The sequence below is a fragment of the Melopsittacus undulatus genome, chromosome 22 (assembly GCF_012275295.1).
Source record: "Melopsittacus undulatus isolate bMelUnd1 chromosome 22, bMelUnd1.mat.Z, whole genome shotgun sequence".
Taxonomy (NCBI): Eukaryota; Metazoa; Chordata; class Aves; order Psittaciformes; family Psittaculidae; genus Melopsittacus; species Melopsittacus undulatus.
Window position 1 is genome coordinate 144,099 of NC_047548.1, and position 26,091 is coordinate 170,189.

The 26,091-nt window shown below is 56.2% G+C and overlaps 1 protein-coding gene across 1 annotated transcript in view; it reads right to left on the reverse strand.

Moving 5' to 3' along the window:
- LOC117437424 (neurexin-2-like) overlaps window positions 1-25,008 on the reverse strand; it is a 50,015-nt gene extending 25,007 nt beyond the window's left edge. Inside the window, 11 exon segments of the mRNA XM_034071775.1 lie at window positions 900-926; window positions 2,368-2,571; window positions 5,008-5,382; window positions 5,890-6,310; window positions 7,389-7,550; window positions 11,914-11,937; window positions 14,365-14,666; window positions 16,778-16,843; window positions 17,224-17,253; window positions 19,490-19,510; window positions 23,067-25,008. Of these exon segments, the coding sequence (XP_033927666.1) occupies window positions 900-926; window positions 2,368-2,571; window positions 5,008-5,382; window positions 5,890-6,310; window positions 7,389-7,550; window positions 11,914-11,937; window positions 14,365-14,666; window positions 16,778-16,843; window positions 17,224-17,253; window positions 19,490-19,510; window positions 23,067-24,936 (3,502 nt within the window). The 5' untranslated portion in view covers window positions 24,937-25,008.
- Window positions 25,009-26,091: the final 1,083 nt, after the last annotated feature.

Below are 26,091 nucleotides of genomic sequence, written 5' to 3' on the forward strand. Positions count from 1 at the left end.
ACACAGTGCAACAGGGATATGGGATATGGGATACAGCATGACAGGGACATGGGATACAGCGTGACAGGGACATGGGACATGGTACACAGTGTCACAGGGATATGGGATACAGCGTGACAGGGACATGGGACATGGTACACAGTGTCACAGGGATATGGGATATGGTACACAGCACACAGGACAGTGGGATATAGGACACCAGGATATGGGACACTGGGACATCAGGACAAAGGGACATCAAGACACTGGGAATGGCCGGGTGACACCGGGCACTGATGGGTGACACCGGGCACTGATGGGTGACACCAAGCACACAAGTCCAACCCCTCCATGCAAACCCCATGCACCCCCCTGCTAAGCAAACAGCGTGCACACGCGTGTGCTCCTCTTCATGCCATGTACACACGGACATCTACACACACATGTACACACACGTCCAAACATACATGTGCACACACATGTACAAACACACATGTGCACACACATGTACAAATACACACCTACAAACACACGTGCACACACATGAGAGCGGGTTCAGCCCCTATAGGGGAGCCAGGGGGACCCAGGCATTGGGGGGGTCACCCTATAGGGGACCCGGTTTTTGGGGTTCACCCCTATAGAGCCAGGGGGACCCAGGTGTTAGGGTGTCACCCTATAGAGGACTCGGTTTTGGGGGGATCACCCTATAGGGGACCCGGTTCTGGGGGGATCACCTTATAGGGGACCCGGTTTTGGGGGGGGTTACCCTATAGGGGACCCAGGCATTGGGGGGGGTCACCCTATAGGGGACCCAGGCATTGGGGGGGATCACCCTATAGGGGACCCGGTTTTGGGGGGGATCACCCCTATAGGGCCGGGGGGGTGCAGGCTCTGGGCCCCCCCGGGGGTCCCACACTTACTGGGGTTGCAGCCCACGCGCACACAGTCTGGGGAGAGAAGAGCAGTGGGATCAGCCCTTCGGAAGCACCGGAGCCACCGGAGCCACCGACCCGGGGACGAGCGGCCGGAGCCTGGTGCCAGTGGGAATGGGGTGGGAATGGGGTGGGAATGGGGTGGGAATGGGGTGGGATGGATGGGAAGGGGTGCGATGGGATGAGGATGGGGATGGGATGGGATGAGATGAGATGTATGGGTGGGATGGGTTGGGAAGGGTTGCGATGGGATGGGATGGATGGGAAGGGGTGCGATGGGATGGGGATGGGGATGGTATGGGATGAGATGAGATGAGATGTATGGGTGGGATGGGTTGGGAAGGGTTGCGATGGGATGGGATGGGGATGCAGATGGGATGGGAGGAGATGTAAGGGTGCAATGGGATGGGGATGTGGATGGGAAGGGATGGGATGGGAAGGGATTAAATGGGATGGGATGGGGATGTGGATGGGATGGGATGTAAGGGTAGGATGGGATGGGGATGTGGATGGGATGAGATGGGAGGAGATGCATGGATGGAATGGGAATGGTTGCAATGGGATGGGAAGTGTTGCAATGGGATGGGATGAGGATGCAGATGGGATGGGATGGGAGGAGATGGATGAGTGGGATGGGATGGGAAGGGTTGCAATGGGATGGGATGGGATGTAAGGGTGGGATGGGAGGGGATGTATGGATGGGATGGGGATGGGATGGATGGAAACAGCACTGGGCTGTGTTGGAGGGGGGGGGGTTCAGGCTATTGGCACCTCAGGGGGCTCCTGGCCTTGGCAGGGCCCAGCCCCATGGATCCGTGTGTATCCCAATGGGATCCAGGGCTGGGCCCCCCCTCGTCAACCACTGGGGGCGGGGGGGGGTCAAACACGCTGGGACCGTGATGGGGAGGACCCAATCCCATGGGGGAGACCCCAAAACCACAGTGGGATCTGCAACCCCTTGGGACTCCCCAAGACCACGTGTGGGGGGTCCCCAATAAATGGGGCTCCCCAACCCCATAGGAGGGGGGTGGGTCCCAGTGCCGACCCCAAAGTGGCAACGGGAGGGGGGAGCTCACGAAGAACCCAAACCCAACGGGGGGGATGGGGACAGACAGGACCCGATAGGGACACAACAGAGGACCCCCCCCCCCCCCACCGAGGGGGTGCAGTGGGGGAGGGGCTCACGAATAACCCAAACCCGACGGGGGAGGGGGATGGGACAGGACCCAATGGGGACACAACGGAGAACCCCCCCCCCTTTAGGGGGTGCAATGGGGGGGGGGGGGGCTCACGAAGAACCCAAACCCGGGGGGGGGGATCCGATAGGGACACAACGGAGGAGGGACCCCCCCCCCTTTAGGGGGCTGCAATGGGGGGGGGAATGGGACAGGACCCAATGGGGACACAACAGAGGACCCCCCCCCTTTAGGGGGTACAATGGGGGGGAGGGGCTCACCCAGGTTCACCGTGAGCTTCATTCGGGCCCCGTCGAGCTCCAGGCGCAGGGAGTCAGCTGAGTGCCGGGAGGTGGTGGCCACGATGAGCCCATAGGCTCGGGGGGACATGAACCGCACGGACACGTCCTCGGCCTCGCTCTGTGCCGTGCCCGGAACCAGCACCTTCAGGTACATGCTGCCGTCGTAGCTCAGCACGGCTGCCTCTGGGGGGGGGCAGGACAACCGGTACCACCGGTACCACCGGTACACACGTAAATACAGCCCAAATACACCCAATACCCACCCAAATACCCCCATTACCTCCCAAATACCACATTAACCCCCCCAAATACCCCTAGTACCCCCCAAATACCCCATGCACCAGGGGTGTCCCCATACAGGGTTATCCCCATACACGGTTATCCCCATACAGGGTTATCCCCATACACGGTTATCCCCATACACGGGTTACCCCCATACAGGGGTTATCCCCATACATGTGGGTTATCCCCATACAAGGGTGTTACCCCCATACAGGTGTACCCCCATACAGGTGTTACCCCCATACAGGTGTATCCCCATACAGGTGTATCCCCACACAGGTGTTATCCCCATACAGGTGTTACCCCCATACAGGTGTATCCCCATACAGGTGTTACCCCCATACAGGTGTTACACCCATACAGTTGTATCCCCATACAGGTGTATCCCCATACAGGTGTTACCCCCATACAGGTATTACCCCCATACAGGTGTATCCCCATACAGGTGTTACCCCCATACAGGTGTATCCCCATACAGGTGTTCCCCCATACAGGTGTATCCCCATACAGGTGTTACCCCCATACAGGTGTTACCCCCATACACGGGTGTTACCCCCATACAGGTGTATCCCCATACAGGTGTTACCCCCATACAGGTGTTACCCCCATACAGGTGTATCCCCATACAGGTGTTACCCCCATACAGGTGTTACGCCCATACAGGTGTATCCCCATACAGGTGTTACCCCCATACAGGTGTACCCCCATACAGGTGTATCCCCATACAGGTGTTACCCCCATACAGGTGTTACCCCCATACAGGTGTTACGCCCATACAGGTGTATCCCCATACAGGTGTTACCCCCATACAGGTGTACCCCCATACAGGTGTATCCCCATACAGGTGTTACCCCCATACAGGTGTTACCCCCATACAGGTGTACCCCCATACAGGTGTATCCCCATACAGGTGTTACCCCCATACAGGTGTTCCCCCATACAGGTGTTCCCCCATACAGGTGTATCCCCATACAGGTGTTACCCCCATACACGGGTGTTACCCCCATACAGGTGTTACCCCCATACAGGTGTTACCCCCATACACGGGTGTTACCCCCATACATGGTTACCCCCATACAGGTGTACCCCCATACACGGGTGTTACCCCCATACAGGTGTATCCCCATACAGGTGCTACCCCCATACAGGTGTATCCCCATACAGGTGCTACCCCCATACAGGTGTATCCCCATACAGGTGTTACCCCCATACAGGTGTACCCCCATACACGGGTGTTACCCCCATACAGGTGTATCCCCATACAGGTGCTACCCCCATACAGGTGTATCCCCATACAGGTGTTACCCCCATACAGGTGTTACCCCCATACAGGTGTATCCCCATACAGGTGTTACCCCCATACAGGTGTTACCCCCATACACGGGTGTTACCCGCATACATGGTTACCCCCATACAGGTGTTACCCCCATACAGGTGTTACCCCCATACAGGTGTATCCCCATACAGGTGTTACCCCCATACACGGGTGTTACCCCCATACATGGTTACCCCCATACAGGTGTTACCCCCATACACGGGTGTTACCCCCATACAGGTTACCCCATACAGGTGTTACCCCCATACAGGTGTACCCCCATACAGGTGTTACCCCCATACAGGTGTATCCCCATACAGGTGTTACCCCCATACAGGTGTTACCCCCATACAGGTGCATCCCCATACAGGTGTTACCCCCATACAGGTGTTACCCCCATACAGGTGTATCCCCATACAGGTGTTACCCCCATACAGGTGTTACCCCCATACAGGTGTATCCCCATACAGGTGTTACCCCCATACAGGTGTTACCCCCATACAGATGTATCCCCATACAGGTGTTACCCCCATACAGGTGTATCCCCATACAGGTGTACCCCCATACAGGTGTACCCCCATACATTGGGGTTACCCCCATACAGGTGTTACCCCCATACAGGTGTATCCCCATACAGGTGTACCCCCATACAGGTGTTACCCCCATACATGGTTACCCCCATACACGGGTGTTACCCCCATACACGGGTGTTACCCCCATACAGGTGTTACCCCCATACACGGGTGTTACCCCCATACACGGGTGTTACCCCCATACACGGGTGTTACCCCCATACAGGTTACCCCATACAGGTGTTACCCCCATACAGGTTACCCCATACAGGTGTATCCTCATACAGGTGTTACCCCCATACAGGTGTTACCCCCATACAGGTGTTACCCCCATACCGGTGTTACCCCCATACACGGGTGTCACCCCCATACAGGTTACCCCATACAGGTGTCACCCCCATACATTGTGGTTACCCCCATAAGGGGGTGCTCCCCCACCCCCCCCCTCACCGTTCTCGCATCTCTCTCCCAGGTAGCCGGTGCCGACACAGTCGCAGGTGAACCGGTTCCAGCCCTCCCTGCAGAGCCCTCCGTGCCTGCAGGGGGCGCTGTCGCAGTGCCGCCCCGCGGGCCGCGCGCACGCCGGGGCCAGGCCGGGCTGCGGGCGCGCGGCCGCCAGCGCCGGCAGGTCGCGCGCGCGCCCGTGGATCGCGAGGTCGCGCACGCAGCCCACGAACCCCCCCCCCCGCGGAGCGGCCCAAAGCGAGGCCGGCAGGGGGGAGCCGGGGGGGGCCCCGCCCAGGAACAGCCCCGCGTCCAACCAGAGCTCGTCCCCGTCCCCCCCGGCCACGAATGGGGTGCGGCGGCTGTTGACGGACACGGAGCCTGCGGGGGGAGAGGGGGGAGTGAGGGGTATAGGATTGGGATATAGGATATGGGATATGGGATATAGGGACATGGGGATGTGAGATAGGGGATATGGGGACATGGGGGTGTGGGATAGCAGATATGGAGATACATTATTGGGATGTGGGATAGGGGATACAGGGACATGGGGGTGTGGGATAGGAGATGTGGAATAGGGGATATGGGATACAGGATACAGGGACATGGGGATGTGGGACAGGGGATATGGAGATACAGGACTGGGATGGGGAAATAGGGGAGAGGGGGTATGGGGATGTGTGATGTGGAGATACAGGATTGGGATGTGGGATAGGGGATATAGGGACATGGGATGTGTAATATGGGATATGGAAATACAGGATATGGGGACATGGAGATGTGGATATGGGATGTGGGATATGGAGATACAGGATATGAGCACGACAAGGACATAGGATATGTGACACTGGGACACAGAACCCCCCCCCTTCACCCCATCCCCCTCACCTCTGCGCCCATCCCTCTGCACATCCACATGGCACCATTCCCCATCGGTGACCTTGCGAGCGCTGGCGCGCAGACGGGTGTCAGCATCACCCATAGCCAACAGCAGGTACAGGTGTCCATCCAACAGCTCCAGCGCCAGGAAATGGGGCCGGGGGGGTCCAGGCCCCGGCGCTTGCCCCCGGCCCAACAACAGGAGCCCGTTGGGTTCGGTGGTGCGGAAGTCGAAGGACACGGAGCCGGTGCGGGCGGGAGGCCACGGCGGCAGCGCCACGAAGGCCTGAGGGGTCCCGAAGGTGATGGGCTCCGGGGGGGGCACCGGCTCACAGCGGAACAGCAGCGAGCCGTGAAGGGTCACACGGGTGTCCCCCTCCTGCGCCAGGCGAGACAGCTCCAGCTTGAAGTCGTTGTTCTTGTAGATCACCTGGGGGGGGAGCACGTGGGACATGTGGGTGTCACATGGGGGTCATCGTGTAACACGTGTCGTGTGTCACATGGGGGTCATCGTGTAACACGTGGGTGTCACATGTGTCATATGTGTCCTCGTGTAACGCGTGTCATGTGTCACGTGGGTGTCCTAGTGTAACACGTGGGTGTCACATGTGTCACATGGGTGTCCTTGTGTAATATGTGGGTGTCATGTGGATGTCCTCATGTAACACATGGGGGGCACATGCGTGTCCTTGTGTAACACATGTCATGGGTGTCACGTGGGTGTCCTTGTGTAACACATGTTATATGTCACACGTGTGTCCTTGTGTAACACGTGTCACATGTGTCACATGGGTGTCCTCATGTAACACGTGTGTGTCACGTGGGTGTCCTCGTGTAACGTGTCATATGTCACACGTGGGTCCTTGTGTAACACGTGTGTCACATGGGGGTCCTCATGTAACGTGTGTCACATGGGTGTCCTCGTGTAACACGTGTGTCACGTGGGTGTCCTTATGTAACTCGTGTCATGGGTATCACGTGGGTGTCCTTGTGTAACACGTGTCACATGTGTCATGTGTGTGTCCTCCATGCCCCACATGGGCCCCATCGCCCACACATCCCCATGTCCCTCTGCACCCTGCCACACATCCTTGTGGCCCCATACCCACCCATAGCCCCCCCCATCCCCATAGCCCCCCCGTCCCCATAGCCCCCCCCCGTCCCCATAGCCCCCACATCCCCATAGCCCCCCCCGTCCCCATAGCCCCCACATCCCCATAGCCCCCCCCGTCCCCATAGCCCCCACATCCCCATAGCCCCCCCACATCCCCATAGCCCCCCCCGTCCCCATAGCCCCCACATCCCCATAGCCCCCCCGTCCCCATAGCCCCCACATCCCCATAGCCCCCCCATCCCCATAGCCCCCCACGTCCCCATACCCCTCACATCCCCATAGCCCCCCCATCCCCATAGCCCCCCACGTCTCCATACCCCTCACATCCCTATAGACCCCCCCGTCCCCATAGCCCCCACATCCCCATAGCCCCCCCATGGCCCCCATCACTCACATCCTTGAGGCAGCCCATGAAGTTGTTGCTGACGGGTGACCCCGGGAGGTCGGCAGTGTTGGGGGACCCCCCCACATAGAAGAAGTCGTCGGAGCCCAACATGGTGTAATCCTCCTGCGTGTACCCCGTGGTGGTCAGGATCCCGTCCACCGAGATCGTCACCTGCAGCATGAGGGTGAACGGCCTCAGAGCCGGACCCCCCCCCGAACAATAGCGTGTCTGGGGGGGGGCCCAAGGGGACCCGGGGGGCAATGGGAGACATGGGGGGCAATGGGAGACATGGGGACATAGGGGGTAATGGGACATGGGGGTCAATGAGGACATGGGGGGCAATGGGATATGGGGGTCAATGAGGACATGGGGGGCAGTGGGACATGGGAGGCAATGAGGACATGGGGACATAGAGGGTAATGGGATATGGGGGGCAATGGGAGACATGGGGACATAGGGGGTAATGGGATATGGGGGGCAATGGGAGACATGGGGACATAGGGGGTTATGGGATATGGGGGGCAATGGGAGACATGGGGGGCAATGGGAGACATGGGGACATAGGGGGTTATGGGATATGGGGGGCAATGGGAGACATGAGGGACAACGAGGACATAGGGGGCAATGGGACATGGGGGACAACGGGGACATGGGGGGAGATGGAAGACATGAGGATGAGGGGGGTCATGGAGGACATGGAGATGTGGAGGACATGGGGGGGCAATGGATGACATAGGGGACATGGGGCTGTGGGGGTCATGGGGGGCAATGGGGAACAATGAGGACAGGGGGGCCCGAAGGCACAACGGGACAATGGGGGTGATGGGGACAGGGAGACAATGGGGTGGCCCCAAGGGACTGAGGGGCATGGGGATGGGGTGACAATGGGGACAAGGGGATGGGGGGGGTGACACTGGGGGGGGGGCGTTAGTATCGAGTTTTGGGGTCCTCAGAACCAGGCTCAGACGATAAATGGCTGTTAGTGGGGGCAGTGCGCGCAGGCGTGCAAGGGGCGTGCAATGGGGTGCAATGGGGTGCAATGGGGTGCAATGGGGGTGCAATGGGGGTGCAATGGGGTTCAATGGGGTTCAATGGGGTGCAATGGGGGTGCAAGGGCAGGAGCGGGCGTGCAAGGCGCGTGCAGGGGCACAGGGGGAGGGGGAGCACCAAGGCCCCGGGAGGGGGGGGGCAGCCCCGTGTGTGGCTTGCACACGCATGTGAGCACACATATGCACATCCATACACGAGTACACACACATGTACACGTGTGTGAGCACACACATGTACACGCGTGTGAACACGTAAGCCACATGCACACGTGTGTGAGCACACACATGTATACGCGTGTGAACACGTAAGTCACATGTACACGTGTGTGAGCACACACATGTACACGCGTGTGAACACGTAAGTCACATGTACACGTGTGTGAGCACACACATGTACACGCGTGTGAACACGTAAGTCACATCCACACACGTGTGCAAACACATGCACACGTGTGTGAGCACACACACATCCACACACATGTGAGTATGCATGAATGCACACATGTGTGAGCACACACGTGAGCACGCACACATGTACACGCGTGTGAACACACACATACACATCCACACGTGTGTGAACACACATGCACACGCGTGCACACGCACACTGCATGGACCTCGCACCATTACACACCAGTACACACCAGTGCACACACACATTACACGGATCTCGCACCATTACACACCAGTACACACCAGTACACACCAGTACACACACATATTACATGGATCTCGCACCATTACACACCAGTACACACACACACACACATTACATGGATCTCGCACCATTACACACCAGTGCACACCAGTGCACACACACATTACATGGATCTCGCACCAGTACACACCAGTACACACCAGTACACACACACACACACATTACACGGATCTCGCACCATTACACACCAGTACACACCAGTACACACACACACACACATTACACGGATCTCGCACCATTACACACCAGTACACACCAGTGCACACACACATTACACGGATCTCGCACCAGTACACACCAGTACACACCAGTACACACACACATTACATGGATCTCGCACCATTACACACCAGTACACACCAGTACACACACACATTACATGGATCTCGCACCATTACACACCAGTACACACCAGTACACACACACATTACACGGATCTCGCACCATTACACACCAGTACACACCAGTACACACACACATTACATGGATCTCGCACCATTACACACCAGTACACACCAGTACACACACACACACATTACATGGATCTCGCACCATTACACACCAGTACACACCAGTACACACACACACACATTACATGGATCTCGCACCATTACACACCAGTGCACACCAGTGCACACACACACACATTACATGGATCTCACACCATTACACACCAGTACACACCAGTACACACACACACACATTACACGATCTCGCACCATTACACACCAGTACACACCAGTACACACACACACACATTACATGGATCTCGCACCATTACACACCAGTACACACCAGTGCACACACACATTACACGGATCTCGCACCATTACACACCAGTACACACCAGTACACACCAGTGCACACACACATTACACGGATCTCGCACCATTACACACCAGTACACACCAGTGCACACACACATTACACGATCTCGCACCATTACACACCAGTACACACCAGTACACACCAGTGCACACACACATTACACGGATCTCGCACCATTACACACCAGTACACACACACACACACACATTACACGATCTCGCACCATTACACACCAGTGCACACCAGTGCACACACACACACACATTACACGGATCTCGCACCAGTACACACCAGTACACACCAGTGCACACACACATTACATGGATCTCGCACCATTACACACCAGTACACACACACACACACACATTACATGGATCTCGCACCATTACACACCAGTACACACCAGTACACACACACACACACACATTACATGGATCTCGCACCATTACACACCAGTACACACCAGTACACACCATTGCACACACACATTACACGGATCTCGCACCAGTACACACCAGTACACACCAGTGCACGCCCCCAGCACCACCCTGGCACCAATCCTGCCCCTCGCACCAGTGCGCACGCGTACATCCCCCCTCCCTTGCCCTTTGCACCCCCCCCCGCAATGGTTCTGGCCCTGGTGCTCCGCCAGCAGCACCCATGGGTGGGGGGGGGGGGGACACGGGGATGGGGGAGGGGCAAGGAAGGCTTTGGGGGGGGGGTCACAGTGTTAGTGAGCCATGCGGGGGGGGCAAGGGGGGGTGCAAGGGGGGGGGGCAGGGGGGTGCAAGGGGGGGGCAGGGGGGTGCAAGGGCTCCATGCAGGCAACGGGACCGGGGGGGGGGTGGGGGGGAAAGGGGGGGTCCCACTGCCTGCGGGGGGGGGGGGGGGGAAGCTGCCCACGGGCTTGTCCTGAAAACGCAGTTTCTATCCTCATTTTGGGGAGGGGCCAACCCGAAACCTGCGCCCCTCCCCCCCCCCCCCTTGGTGACTCCGCCCCCTCCCCACCCCCCCCGGGCTGGGTTTTGGGCTGAAAGCGCCCCAAAAAGTGGGGTTTGGGGCCTCAGGTCAACCCCCCCATGGAAAAACAGCCCCAACCCCTCCCCCCCCCCAATCCTAGGGGGGTTTTGGGGTGAAATCGGCTGGGTTTGGGTCTGCGTTGCCTATAATGGGGGGGAGGGGGGTCAGATGGACCAAAACCCAAAGAAAATGCCCCAAAATGGGGCTTTGAACCCCCCCCCCCCATTGAGACAACCCCGCGGGGCAGGATTTTTGGGGAGGAAATGGGTGGTTTTGGCATCAGGGAGACAGGGCTTAGGAAATTGCTCAAAACCCCAAGAATTCACCCTAAAAGGAGGGGGTTGGGACCCCCCCACCAGCTCCTTGATCCGAAATGGGCTTATTTTGGGGGGAAAAAGGCCGATTTTAGCATCGGGGAGCTGAGGACTGGTGGTGATGCCCTGACTGTATCAAAGGGCCCAAAACCCCATGAATTCACCCCAAAAACGAGGGCAGGGGGTGAGGGTGGCAGCTACCTGCATCCAGCATCCCCTGCTGACCCAAAACGGGCATTATTCTGGGGCAAAACCCACCGGTTTTAGCATCGGGGAGCTGAGGTCTAGTGGTGATGCCCTTAAGGTGGTATAAAATCGCCCAAAATCCCATGAATTCACCCCAAAACGAGGGGTGGGGGGGGTCACCTCACACTCCCCCCCCCCCTTATCCAGGCTGTGTTTTGGGGCTAAAAGTGGCTTCTTTGGTATTGGGGACCCTCGGGTTGGTTGGTTGGAGGTCGGGGGGGGGGGGATGAGCCCCTATGGCATGAATGGGGCCCGGTGGGGGAGGGGGGATATGGGGGGGGGGTTGGGGGGGGGGGGGCCGAGGCGAAGCCAAGGGGGAACAAGAGAGTGATAACTACCAGGTAATGCAGTTTGTTTACCATAGCGTGTCCGATCCCTGCGTGCTGGCGCCGGGGGGAGCGGGGGGGGGACAAAACACAGCAAACAGTGACTTCCTCCCGCAGTTTTGGGCCAAATTCGGGTGGTTTTGGGGTCTTTTTTAGGGGGGGGGGGATGGGGAATGTTGGTTTATAACGAGGGGGAGGGGGGCCCCCCCAGGATTAGTTGGGGGGCACTTGGTTAGTGGGGGGGGGGGCCCCGGAGGAGGGAAGCGTGTTAGTGGCACGCGCACACACAAGGGGGGGGCATTGCACAAGGAGGGTTAAGGGGGGGGGGGGCGTTGCACGAGGGGGGGTGCCCATCCTTAAGGGAGAGAGGCAGAGTTGGGGGGGGGCACTGGTACCCCCCAGGGAGGTCTGCACCCGGTGTCCCAGTGCTCCCAGTTGGGTACTGGACTAAGAGACCAGTGCTCCCAGTTGGGTACTGGACCAAGGGACCAGTGCTCCCAGTGCTTCCAGTGCTCCCAATGCTCCCAGTTCTTCCAGTTGGCTCCTGGGCCAAGGAACCATTGCTGCCAGTGCTCCCAGTTGGGGTCTGGACCAAGGAGCCATTGCTCCTAGTGCTTCCAATGCTCCCAGCTGGGTACTGGACCAAGGAACCATTGCTCCCAGTGCTTCCAGTGCTTCCAGTTGGGTACTGGACCAAGGAACCAGTATTCCCAGTTGGGTACTGAACCAAGGAACCACTGTTTCCAGTGCTTCCCAGTTGGGTACTGGACCAAGGAACCAGTGCTCCCAGTACTTCCAGTTGGGTACTGGACCGAGGAACCATTAATCCCAGTGCTTCCAGTTGTGTCCTGGACCAAGGAACCACTGCTCCCAGTGCTCCCAGTGCTTCCAGTTGAGTTGTTGACCAAGGAACCAGTGCTCCCAGTACTCCCAGTTGAGTACCAGACCAAGGCACCATTTTTCCCAATGCCCCCAGCTGGGTGTTTGACCAACATGTTCAGTGCTTCCCAGTTGGGGAGTAGCCCCCAGTGTCCAACACCCCCAGTTGGGTACTGGACCAAGGCAACCAGTGCTCCCAGTAGTCCCAGTTAGGTAGCTCACCAACACACACAGTGCTCCCAGCTGGGGAGCAGATCCTGGTGTCCATCACCACCAGTTGGGTACTGGACAAAGGTGCCCAATGCTCCCAGTGCTTCCAGTTGTGGAGTTGCCCAAGTCACCCAGCACTCCCAATTGGGTGGCTGAAGAGCATGTCTGGTGTTCCCAGTTGGACAGTTGACCAAGGTTGGGCGGTTGACCATCATGTCCAGTGCTTCCAGTGCTCCCAGTTGGGGAGATCACCAAGACACCCATTGCCCTCAGCTGGGCACTTGACCATCATACCCAGTCCTCCCAGTTGAGTACTGGACCAAGACACCCATTGTCTTCAGTTGGGTGCTTAACCAGGGCACTCATGGTCCTCAGTTGGGTGCTTACCTCAGTCACTCATTGTCCTCAGTAGGGTGCTTGACCAAGGCACCCCTTGCTCCCAGTTGAGTACTGGACCAAGGAACCCAGTGCTCCCAGCTGGGGAGATCACCAAGACACCCATTGCCTTCTGCTGGGGAGCTGTCCAAGGTTGGGTGCTTGACCAAGACGCCCAGTGCCAAGACACCATTGCCCCCAGTTGGGCAGCTATCACACCCAGTCCTCCTCGCTGGGCAATTGGTTAAATTTGGGTGCTTGACCAAGACTCCCATTGCTCCCAGTTGGGGAGATCACCAAGACACCCATTGCCATTATGTGGGCACTTGACCATCCCACCCAGTCCTCCCAACTGGGGAGCTGACTAAGGTTGGGTGCTTGACCAAGGCACCCAGTGCTTCCAGTTGCATGCTGGACAAGGCGCCCATTGCCCTCAGTTGGGTGCTTGAAGAAGACACCCATTGCCCTCAGTTGGGGACTTGACCATCCCACCCAGTCCTTACAATTGGGTGGTCAACTAAGGTTGGGTGCTTGACCAAGACACCCATTGTCCAAGGTTGGATGCTTGACCAAGACACCCATTGTCCCCAGTTGGGTTCTTGACCAAGACACTCATTGCCCTGAGTTGGATGCTTAACCAACACACCCATTGTCCCCAGTTGGGTGCTTGACCAAGACACTCATTACTCTCAGTTGAGTGCTTGACCAAGGCACCCATTGTCCCCAGTTTGCTGCTTAACCAACACACCCATTGTCCCCAGTTGGGTGCTTGACCAAGACACTCATTGCCCTCAGTTGGGTGCTTCACCAAGACACCCATTGCCCCCAGCTGGGTGCTTGACCAAGGCACCCATTGTCCCCAGCTGGGTGCTTGACCAAGGCACCCATTGTCCCCAGTTTGCTGCTAACCAACACACCCATTGTCCCCAGTTGTGTTCTTACCCAAGACCCCCTTACCCCCACTTGAGCCCATATCCCCCCCACCCTTTCCCCATTGCCCATCATCAGCCCCGTCCATACCTGCCGCAGGTTACGGGTGACGCGGATGTCGTGCCAATCGTTGTCATTGAACTTGCCGTTGACCGGCTCCACCAGCGCCTCGAAGGCGCCGGAGCCCAGGTTGATGACGAGCCACACGGCACCGCTCTTGAGCGACAGGTTGACGTAGTCAGCCGCCTTGCCGGTGTGCAACAGGAGCCCGTTGCGTTGTGCCGTGCGGAACGACAGCGTCAGCTCGTCCGTGCTGCTCTGGATCGGGTTGTGCGACAGGTCATAGCAGAAGAACTCGTTGCCCTTGAAGGTGGCCACGTACTCGTCCCGGCCTGCGGGGACCCCGGGGTGAGGTGTCAGGGTAAGGGGAGCAGTGGGGGGGGGGGTGAGGGGTTGAGATGGGTGTTGGAATAGGATCTTGAACAGGGATCTTGTGTTGGGATCTTGTGCTTGGGACCTTGTGTTGGGACCTTGCAGCAGGGTTCGGATGGTGGGCACAAGGGATTGCAATGGGGCATTGGAACAGGATCTTGTGTTGGGATCTACCACTTGGGACTTGCAGCAGGGTTGTGATGGTGGCCACAGGGGTTGCGGTGGAAATGTGTGTGTCCACGTGTATCCATGTGTATCCATGTGTATCTATGTGTATCGATGTGTCCATGTGTATCCATGTGTATCCGTGTCCATGTGTGTCCATGTATCCATGTGTATCCATGTGTATCCATGTGTGTCCATGTGTATCCATGTGTATCTATGTGTATCGATGTGTCCATGTGTATCCATGTGTATCCGTGTCCATGTGTGTCCATGTATCCATGTGTATCCATGTGTATCCATGTGTGCCCATGTGTATCCATGTGTGTATGTCCATGTGTGATCCATGTGTATCTATGTGTATCCATGTGTGTATCCATGCGTGTCCATTTGTGTCTCCATGTGTGTGTCCATGTGTCCATGTGTATCCATGTGTATCCATGTGTATCCATGTGTATCCATGTGTGTATCCATGTGTGTCCATGTGTATCCATGTGTGTATCCACGTGTGTCCATGTGTATCCATGTGATTATCCATGTGTATCCACGTGTCCATGTGTATCCATGTGTGTATCCATGTGTGTATCCATGTGTGTAACCATGTGTATCCATGTATCCATGTGTGTATCCATGTGTATCCATGTGTATCCATGTGTGTATCCATGTGTATCCATGTGTGTATCCATGTGTGTATCCATGTGTGTATCCATGTGTGTATCCATGTGTATCCATGTGTGTATCCATGTGTGTATCCATGTGTGTATCCATGTGTGTATCCATGTGTATCCATGTGTGTATCCATGTGTGTATCCATGTGTATCCATGTGTATCCATGTGTATATCCATGTGTATCCATGTGTGTATCCATGTGTGTATCCATGTGTATCCATGTGTATCCATGTGTATCCATGTGTGTATCCATGTGTGTATCCATGTGTATCCATGTGTATCCATGTGTGTATCCATGTATCCATGTGTGTATCCATGTGTGTATCCATGTGTGTATCCATGTGTGTATCCATGTGTATCCATGTGTGTATCCATGTGTATCCATGTGTGTATCCATGTGTATCCATGTGTATCCATGTGTGTATCCATGTGTATCCATGTGTGTATCCATGTGTGTATCCATGTGTATCCATGTGTATCCATGTGTGTATCCATGTGTGTCCATGTGTATCCATGTGTATCCATGTGTATCCATGTGTATCCATGTGTGTATCCATGTGTATCCATGTGTATCCATGTGTGTATCCATGTGTGTATCCATGTGTGTATCCATGTGTATCCATGTGTGTATCCATGTGTGTCCATGTGTATCCATGTGTGTATCCATGTGTATCCATGTGTATCCATGTGTATCCATGTGTGTATCCATGTGTGTCCATGTGTATCCATGTGTGTATCCATGTGTGTATCCATGTGTGTATCCATGTGTGTATCCATGTGTATCCATGTGTGTATCCATGTGTGTATCCATGTGTATCCATGTGTATCCATGTGTGTATCCATGTGTGTCCATGTGTATCCATGTGTGTATCCATGTGTGTATCCATGTGTGTATCCATGTGTGTATCCATGTGTGTATCCATGTGTATCCATGTGTGTATCCATGTGTATCCATGTGTGTATCCATGTGTGTCCATGTGTATCCATGTGTGTATCCATGTGTGTATCCATGTGTATCCATGTGTGTATCCATGTGTGTATCCATGTGTGTATCCATGTGTGTATCCATGTGTATCCATGTGTGTATCCATGTGTATCCATGTGTGTATCCATGTGTGTCCATGTGTATCCATGTGTGTATCCATGTGTGTATCCATGTGTGTATCCATGTGTGTATCCATGTGTGTATCCATGTGTGTGTCCATGTGTGTTCACGCACACGTGTGTTCCGGTCACTGACCTTTCGCCGCCTGTTGGATCTCGCCGGCGCCGGGGCCGGTTCCCCCCTCGGTGACCTCGGCAGGCCCTGGGGGAGGGGGGGGGTCACGGGGGGGTCACACACGCCCGGGGGGGGCCCCCCCCCTTGCACAACGGGGGGGGGGGGGGGATGGGCGTGTGCGGGGGGGGGGATGGGACCGAGGGGTCATCCTCAGCCCTTGTGCCCCCTCCCCCTCCCCTCCCCTCCCCCTTCCCCTCCCCCCCCCCCCCGTCCCCGCGCGAGGCGGCCGCCCCTCCCCCCCCGTGTCCACGAGCCACAGACACGATGCGGGGGAGGGGGGAGGGGTGGCGGTGACGCTGATGACGCCGGTGATGACGTTGGTGATGACGTCGAGGGGGGGGAGGGGTTGGTGATGACGGTGAGGATGAGGATGGCGCGGGGGGGGGGGGGAGGGGTCGCGTCATTACCTTGGCCGGTGACTCGCAGGTGGGCGGGGCCTGGGGGGGCGGAGCCAAAGGAAAACGCGGGGAAAGCGGAAGTGGAAAAGGGAAAGTTCCGGGAGAAGAAAGTGAAAGTGGTGAAAGGGCAAGAGCGGCTTGGGGGGAGGGGCGGAAATGGGGCGGAAATGGTGAAAATGGGGGGGGGGGGAAAGAGGAAATGAGGAAAAAACAAAGAGAAATGGTGAAAAATGAAAAGTGAAAGGGGAAAAGGAGGAAAAAAGGGAAAAGAATCAAATGGGAAGAAAGCAGCGAAAGGGAAAGTGAAAGATAAGGGAAAGTCAAGGGGGGGATGGGAAAAGGGGAAATGAGAAAGGAAAATGAGGGAAATGAATCCATGAAAAGGGGAAAAGAGACAAAAATGGGGAAAATGGTTTTTAAAAAGGAAAATAATGAAAAGGGGAAAATAATTTTGAAAGGGAAAATGGGGAAAAGGGGAAATTAAAGAAGTGGGAAAGGTTAAAAGAAGGGAAAAGTAAAGAAAGGGAAATGGTGTTTAAAGGGAAAATAAAATAAACCACGAAAATGGTGAAATTTTAAAACAATTTAATAAAGGAAAATGAAGCAAAAAAAGACAAATATCAAGAAGGTAAAATAATTTTTTAGAAGGAAAACGGGAAAAAAGGGAAATGGTGCAAAGGAAAAAACGATCAAAAAAGGGAAATGGTAAAAAAAAGAATAATAATAAAAAGAAAACAAAATTTAAAAGGAACATAATAAAAAAGGAACAAATTTAAAATTTAAAAATTAAAAATTAAAAAAACAAATTTAAAATTTATAATAAAAAAATTTTAAAGGAACATAATAAAAAGGGACAAATTTAAAATTTAAAAATTAAATTTTAAAATTTAAAATAAAAAAGTTTAAAAGGAACATAATAAAAAATAAAGGGAAAATGGGAAAAAATTGGGAAAACGATTGAAAAAGAGAAAAAATTAAAATGGGGAAAATAAAAATATAAGAAGAGGGGAAAATGAAAAAAGGGAAAATTATAAAAAATTGAAAATTTTAAAGGAAAAATTAAAAAGGAAAAATACAAGAAAAGAAAAAGGGCGAATTAAAAATTGGGAAACAGCAAAAAAGGAAAAAAGTATAAAAGGAAAAAAAAAATCCGTGGGGAGAAAAATGTAAAAAGGGGGGAAATTAAAAGGGAAAAAAAGAAAAAAAAGGAAAAAATCAGAAAAGGGAAAACAAAAAACGTGAAATAGTCAAAAAAAGGGGAAAAATGACAAAGCAAAAATGTTAAAAAAGGGGGAAAACGATGAAAACTCTCAAAAAAGAACTAAAAAAGCCGAATCCGGAGTTTCTGCCCCAAAGACACGATCGCTTCCGAGTGCGGGAGGGGGAGGGGCGCGGGGGGTGACGTCACCGCGGGCCCCGTCACAACTTAAAGCGCTTTAACTTGTGACGGCATCGGGCGATGCCGGGGGTGGGGGCGGGGCAGGGGGCGGGGCCAGGGGAGGGGGGAGGGGCCAACACAGGACACGCCCCTTCCCCCCCCCCCCTTTTCCCGCGGGTTTTTCCCCAACACTTGGCGGGAAAAACCCCCCGCGGAGGGGGGGGGGAGGGGATGAGACACGGGGGGGGCGGGGCGAGCCTCGCGCGGGGACACGCCCCGCCCCTCGCCCCGCCCCGGCAGCGCCAACCCTCCTCCTTATTGGCTGCCGGGGCGCCTTCATTTGCATAACTCCGCCCCTCGATTGACCCACCCTGCGCCGCAGCGCCCCCCCCCGCGCTGGGTCGGGGTTTGCATCGCGACGTCCTAGCGGGGGGGGGTAGGGGGTGGGGGGAGTGGGGTGTGACGTCATGCGAGTGACGTCATCGCACGAGCCTCGTGCATTGCACGTGGCCTTGCTCTGGGCACCAGCCCCTGCCCTGTGCTAAACCTGCTCTGCACCCCCCCCTTGTGCCTTATACACCCCCCATTGTACACCCCCCCTTGCACACCCCCCTTGCAACCCCTCTTTGCCCCTTGCACACCCCCCCTTGCACACCCCCTTACCCCTTGCACCCCCCTTTGTGTCTTCTATAACACCCCCTTGCACACCCTTTTTGCCCCTTGCACCCCCCCTTTGCCCCTTGCACACCCCTTACCCTTTGCACAACCCCCTTGCACAACCCCCTTGCCCTTTGTACCCCCCCCTTGCCCCTTGTGCACCCCCCCTTTGCCCCTTCCACACCCCCTTTGCCCCTTGCACCCCCCCTTGCCCCTTGCACACCCTCCTTGCACACTCACCTTCCACAGCCGGTTCTTCCTCTGGGGGTCCCGGCAGCAGCAGGGGGGGGGCAGAGGTGATGGTGAGTGGGACCCCCGTGCCCCCCCCCGTGACACCAGCCCGACCCCATGCCCTTGGGCGACCTTGGGGGGGGGGGGGGGGATACACACAAGAGGCTGGGCCTTGCACCATGGTTGTGTTGGGGGGGGGGGTTTGCACACCCTGACACATGTCCGGGGGGGTTCAATGCCTTTTACACGCCCACAGGGACCCCACATCGCACACAGCACCCATAGGACCCCATGGGGCCCTCCATAGCACCCCACTGCACCCCATGGCACAGCCCACAGCCCCCCCCAGGTCCCTGCATCCTATGGGAGAGTCAACAAACACACCCCCCCCATCCCATCCCCCCTCAAGGACAAGCCTGGTTTGACCGCTCCCCCCAGCACTGCGCCCCAGCAACCGTCACCATGGCAACGGGTCAGGTGCCAGCATCACCATGGCAAAACAGCTCCAGCATCACCATGGCAACCCAGCCCCTCCATCACCATGGCAACCCATCCCCTGCATCTCCATGGCAACCCAGCCCCGGCATCACCATGGCAACGAGCCCAGGAGATGCTGTCGCTATGGCAATGCCTCCGGCTGTCACCGGTACTCGGCAGGGATGTGTGCGAGGGGGGGTCTTGTACAAGGGGGCCTTGGGGGACACCCAGCTTTGGCCAGCACCCAAGGGTCACCCAGGGCCTTGCACGAGGGTGTGCAAGGACACCGGGACGTGTGATGGCACAAGGGTGTGCATGGGCACCATCATGGTCACACGGGTGTGCATGGGCACCATCATGGTCACACGGGTGTGTATGGGCACCATCATGGTCACACGGGTGTGTATGGGCACCATCATGGTCACACAGGTGTGTATGGGCACCATCATGGTCACACAGGTGTGCATGGGCACCATCATGGTCACACGGGTGTGCATGGGCATGGTCATGGTCACACGGGTGTGCATGGGCACGAGGACATGGAGCAAGCCAAGGATGGGGCGCGAGGTGTCCATGGACAACACCAGGACACAAGGGGATGGAGGAACACGAGGGGGCAGCTGTAAAGCAGCACTGGGAGGATGCACAACGAAACCAAGAGGATGGGGACGGACACCAGGAAATGAGGACACCAGGACATGGAACAACACCAGGCCATGACACCGTGAGGATGTGCAACACCACAAGGACACAGATGTGGTGGGACAATGATGATGACAACATGTGGCACAAAGGGGATGTGAGGATGTGCAACAGCCCAGAGACATGGTGGGACCGTGGCCACCGTGAGATGGAGAAACACCAGAGGGGCAGAGATGAGGCCAACAACATTGGGAAGACAACGTCCAGTGCCATGGAGGCACCAACGCCATGAGTCATAGAGATGTCAATGCCATGATGGCCAACACCACAGAGATGTCAATGCCATGGAGTCCAACACCACAGAGATGTCAATGCCATGGAGTCCAACACCACAGAGATGTCAATGCCATGATGCCCAACACCATAAAGATGTCAATGCCATGAAGTCCAACACCACAGAGATGTCAATGCCATGGAGTCCAACACCACAGAGATGTCAATGCCATGATGCCCAACACCATAAAGATGTCAATGCCATGAAGTCCAACACCACAGAGATGTCAATGCCATGGAGTCCAACACCACAGAGATGTCAATGCCATGATGCCCAACACCATAAAGATATCAATGCCATGATTTCCAACACCACAGAGATGTCAATGCCATGATGCCCAACACCATAAAGATATCAATGCCATGATGGCCAACACCACAGAGATGTCAATGCCATGGAGTCCAACGCCACAGAGATGTCAATGCCATGATGCCCAACACCATAAAGATGTCAATGCCATGATGTCCAACACCACAAAGATGGGTGTTGATGTTGTTCACAAAGATGATGTCCAGCGCCATGAGGACAGCGTCCAGTACCGTGAAGGAATCAGCACCACAAAGATGTTGTCCAACACCATGAAGGCATCACCCACACCACTGGACGAATCAACACCATGAAGATGGCTGACACCATGAAGACATCCAGTGCTATGAAGATGTCAACACCATGAAGGTGTCCAACACAATGACAACATAGTCCAACACCATGAAGACAATGCCCAACACTGTAGATGCGTCCAATGCCATGAAGGCATCAACACCACAAAGACATCTCACACCATGGAGGCATTCAATACCATGAAGACATTGTCCAACACCACAATGAGGTTGTCCAACACCATGACGTCATCCAACACCATGACAACGTCATCCAACACCACAAAGATATCAACACCACCAAAATGTTAATGCTATGAAGATGCTGTCCAACACCATGAAGACATTCAAAGCCATTAAGACGCTAACACGTTGGCAGCATTGTCCAACACCATGAAGGCACCAACACCACAACGATGTCAATGCTATGGGGACATCAATGCCTTGAAGATGTCTAACACCATGATGACATCATCCAAAACCATGAAAACATTGTCCCGCACCATACAGACATCAATGCCATGAAGGTATCGATGCCATGAGGATGTCCAACACCATTGCAACATCCAACACCATGAAGACATCAATGCCATGAAGACATTCAATGCTATGACAGTATCATCCAGCACCACAAAGATGTAATCCAGTGCCATGAAGACATTGTCCAACACCATGAAGACCTCATCCAACACCACGACAGCATCATCCAATACCACGAAGACGTTATCCAATGCCATGACAGCATCATCCAATGCCATGAAGACATCATCCAATGCCATTACAGCATCATCTAATGCCATGACAGCATCATCCAATGCCATGAAGACATTATCCAACACCATGAAGATGTCATCCAATGCCATGAAGACATGGGCCAACACCACAGAGACCTTATCCAACACCATGACAGCGTCATCCAACACCACAAAGACATCATCCAATGCCATTACAGCATCATCCAATGTCATGACAGCATTATCCAATGCCATGAAGACATTGTCCAACACCATGAAGATGTCATCCGATGCCATGGAGACATCGTCCTATACCACAAAGTTGTCTAACACCATGACAGCAGCATCCGATGCCATGGAGACATTGTCTATCACCATGGAGATGTCATGCAGTGCCATGACAGCATTATCCAGTGCCATGGATACATTGTCCAACACCATGAAGATGTCATCCAATGCCATGAAGATGTCATCCAATCCCATGAAGACATCGTCCAGCACCACAAATACGATGTGCAACACCATGACAGCATCATCCGATGCCGTGGAGACATTGTCCAAAACCATGAAGACATCATCCAATGCCAGGAAGACATTGTCCAACACCATGAACATGTCACCCAATGCCATGACGCCATCACCCAATGCCATGACGCCATCACCCAATGCCATGACGACACTGCCCAACCCCACAGACCCAACGCCCACCACCAGGCGCTCACACACCCAACCCCACAAGGACACCATACCCCATACGCCACGAGCCCCCTGTACCCCCCCCACTCCCCCTCCCCGCTCACCTTCGGCGCAGAAGGGCCCGCGGTGTCCGGTGCCGGCGCAGTCGCAATGGGGCTCCCCATGGCGCATTGTGCATCGCCCACCATGGGCACACGGCGGGTGCCGCGCACACCGTTCCTGCCCCTCTCCACGCACACCATGGGCACCCAGCAGCGCCGCGGGGACGTCTCCCACCTTCAGGTTGGCCACCCACCCCCGGAAGGGCACCTCGTACTTGACGGTGCTGAGGGTGAGCGCCGAGAGCCGCACGTCGGGGGGGATCCCCCCCACGAACAGGTCACTGGCCACCAGCATCTCGGCGCGCTTGGAGCGCACGGCTCCGGCGCGCGCGTCCCCGTCCACGGCCAGCGCGGTCTCGCGGGCGTTGCGGGTGAGCAGCACCATGTGCCAGCGCCCGTCGCTCACCAGCGCCGGCGGTTGGACCGTGGCCGGTTCGGCACAGGCGATGGCAAAGCGCAGGCGCAGCCGACCCTCGGCCACCAGCAGCTCCAGGAAGTCGCAGTTGCCACCGTCGTCCAGGTAGAGCAGCAGGGCACGGGTGATGTTGGTCTTCAAGCTGAAGCTCAGTTGAGCGCCGGCACCCGGCGCCCAACGACCGTAACGTGCCCATTGGCCTGGGGCACCCCCGAACTCCAATGCGGCCCCCGAGGACACCGGGAGCAGGAGGGACCCCAAGGTCAGCAGCACCAAGCTCAGGTGGGGGCTCAAAGGGATGTGCGGACAGCGATGGGATGGGGGGGCCCGGTTGGATGGGGGGGTGCTGGGGAAGGAGGGGTCTAAGGGGGCTGTGGAGCCCTGGGTGCACACAGAGTCTTGGTGGACCTTCAAGTCCATGGGGCTGTGGTTGACCTTGGGCTCTACACATGCCATGGGGCTGTGGTTGATATTGGGCTCTACACATGCCATAGGGCTGTGGTTGACCTTGGGCTCTAGATGGTCCTTGGAGGCTTGGTGGGCTCTGGGGTCTTGTTGGACCTTCAGACCTGGAGGGGCCATGGGGCCTTGGTTGAGTTTGGGCTCTAGATGGGTGTCGGGGTCTTGGTTGGCCATTGAGTGTTCATGGACCTTCAGGTCTACACGGGCCATGGGGCTTTGGGGAACCTTGGGCGCTCTGTGGGTCTTGGAGGCTTGGTTGGCCATAGAGCCTTGGTTGGCCATAGAGCCTTGGTGGACCATCAGGTCTAGATGAGCTTGGTTGACCTTGGGCTTGAGATAGTCCTTAGAGCCTTGGTTGGCTGTGGGGCCTGGGCAGCCCTTCCCGTCCAACTGGGCCATGGAGCTGTCATTGACATTGGCCTCCAGCTGGTCCTGCAAGCTTTGGGTGGCCTTGGAGCCTTGGTTGGCCATGGAGCCCTGGTTGGCCATGGAGCCTTGGTTGGACATGGAGCCCTGGTTGGCCATGGAGTCTTGGTTGGCCATGGAGCCTTGGTTGACCTTAGTCTTTAGATGGTCCTGGGACCCTTGGGTGGCCAAGGAGACCTGGTGGGCTTTAGTCTCTAGGTTGGCCATGGAGCCTTGTTTGGACATGGAGCCTTGGTTGACCATGAAGCCCTGGTTGGCCATGATGCTGTGGTTGGCTATGGAGCCCTTGTTGACCATGGAGCCTTGGTTGACCATAGAGCCTTGGTTGACCATGAAGCCCTTGTGGGCTATGGAGCCTTGGTTGGCCATGGAGCCTTTGTTGGCCATGGAGCCCTTGTGGGCTATGGAGCCCTGGGTGGCCATGATGCTGTGGTTGACCATGGAGCCCTGGTTGACCATGGAGCCTTGGTTGGCCATAGAGCCCTGGTTGACCATGGAGCCCTGGTTGACCATAGCGCCCTGATTGGCCCCCGGTGTGGCCGCAGTCTCTGAGTGCCCCTCAGTGCCCATGTCCTGGGTCTCAGCGGGTTGGGGGGGGCCCTGGGGGGGGGGCCCGGCCACCCCCGTCCTTCACAGCCCCATGGGGGGTCCGGTGGGCACCTGTGGGGGGGGAAAGAGTGTTAAAGGGGGGGGGGAAGTGGGGACCCCCTCCTTGTTCCAGCCCATAATAAGTCAGCGCTAGGGGTGCCGGTCACCGCAGCAACCGGGCCCTGGCATTATGCAAATGAGCCCCCAGGTTATTTATAGCCCCCATCGGGGCTCATTAACATGCACCGCTTAATGAGCCAATCACGTGAGCGGCGGCACCTGTGAGGGGGGGGTGAAGGGGGGAGCGTCCCCTCCCCCAACCTGACACCCCCAGCAGTGGGGGGGGGGAGGAACAGGGACCCCCCCAACCCTCCCCCATAGGGTCTGGGTGGTCCCCACAGGGGTCTGGGTGCTACCAAAGGGGTCTGGGTGCTCCTCATTGGATCTGGGTCCCCCTATAGGAACCTGGGTGCTCCCATAAGCTCCCCATAGAGGTCGGGGTGCCCCCCCATAGGGGTCTGGGTCCCCCATAGGGATGTGGGTTGCTCTATAGGCATCTGGGTGCTCCCATAACACCCCCATAGGGGTCTGGGTGCTCCCATAGGGGTCTGGGTGCTCCCATAACACCCCCATAGGGGTCTGGGTGCTCCTATAGGGGTCTGGGTGCTCCCATAACACTCCCATAGGGGTCTGGGTGCTCCTATAGGGGTCTGGGTGCTCCCATAACACTCCCATAGGGGTCTGGGTGCTCCTATAGGGGTCTGGGTGCTCCCATAACACCCCCATAGGGGTCTGGGTGCTCCCATAACACTCCCATAGGGGTCTGGGTGCTCCTATAGGGGTCTGGGTGCTCCCATAACACCCCCATAGGGGTCTGGGTGCTCCCATAACACCCCCATAGGGGTCTGGGTGCTCCTATAGGGGTCTGAGTGCTCCCATAACACCCCCATAGGGCTCTGGGTGCTCCTATAGGGGTCTGAGTGCTCCCATAACACCCCCATAGGGCTCTGGGTGCTCCCATAACACCCCCATAGGGGTCTGGGTGCTCCCATAACACTCCCATAGGGGTCTGGGTGCTCCTATAGGGGTCTGGGTGCTCCCATAACACCCCCATAGGGGTCTGAGTCCCCCCCCATA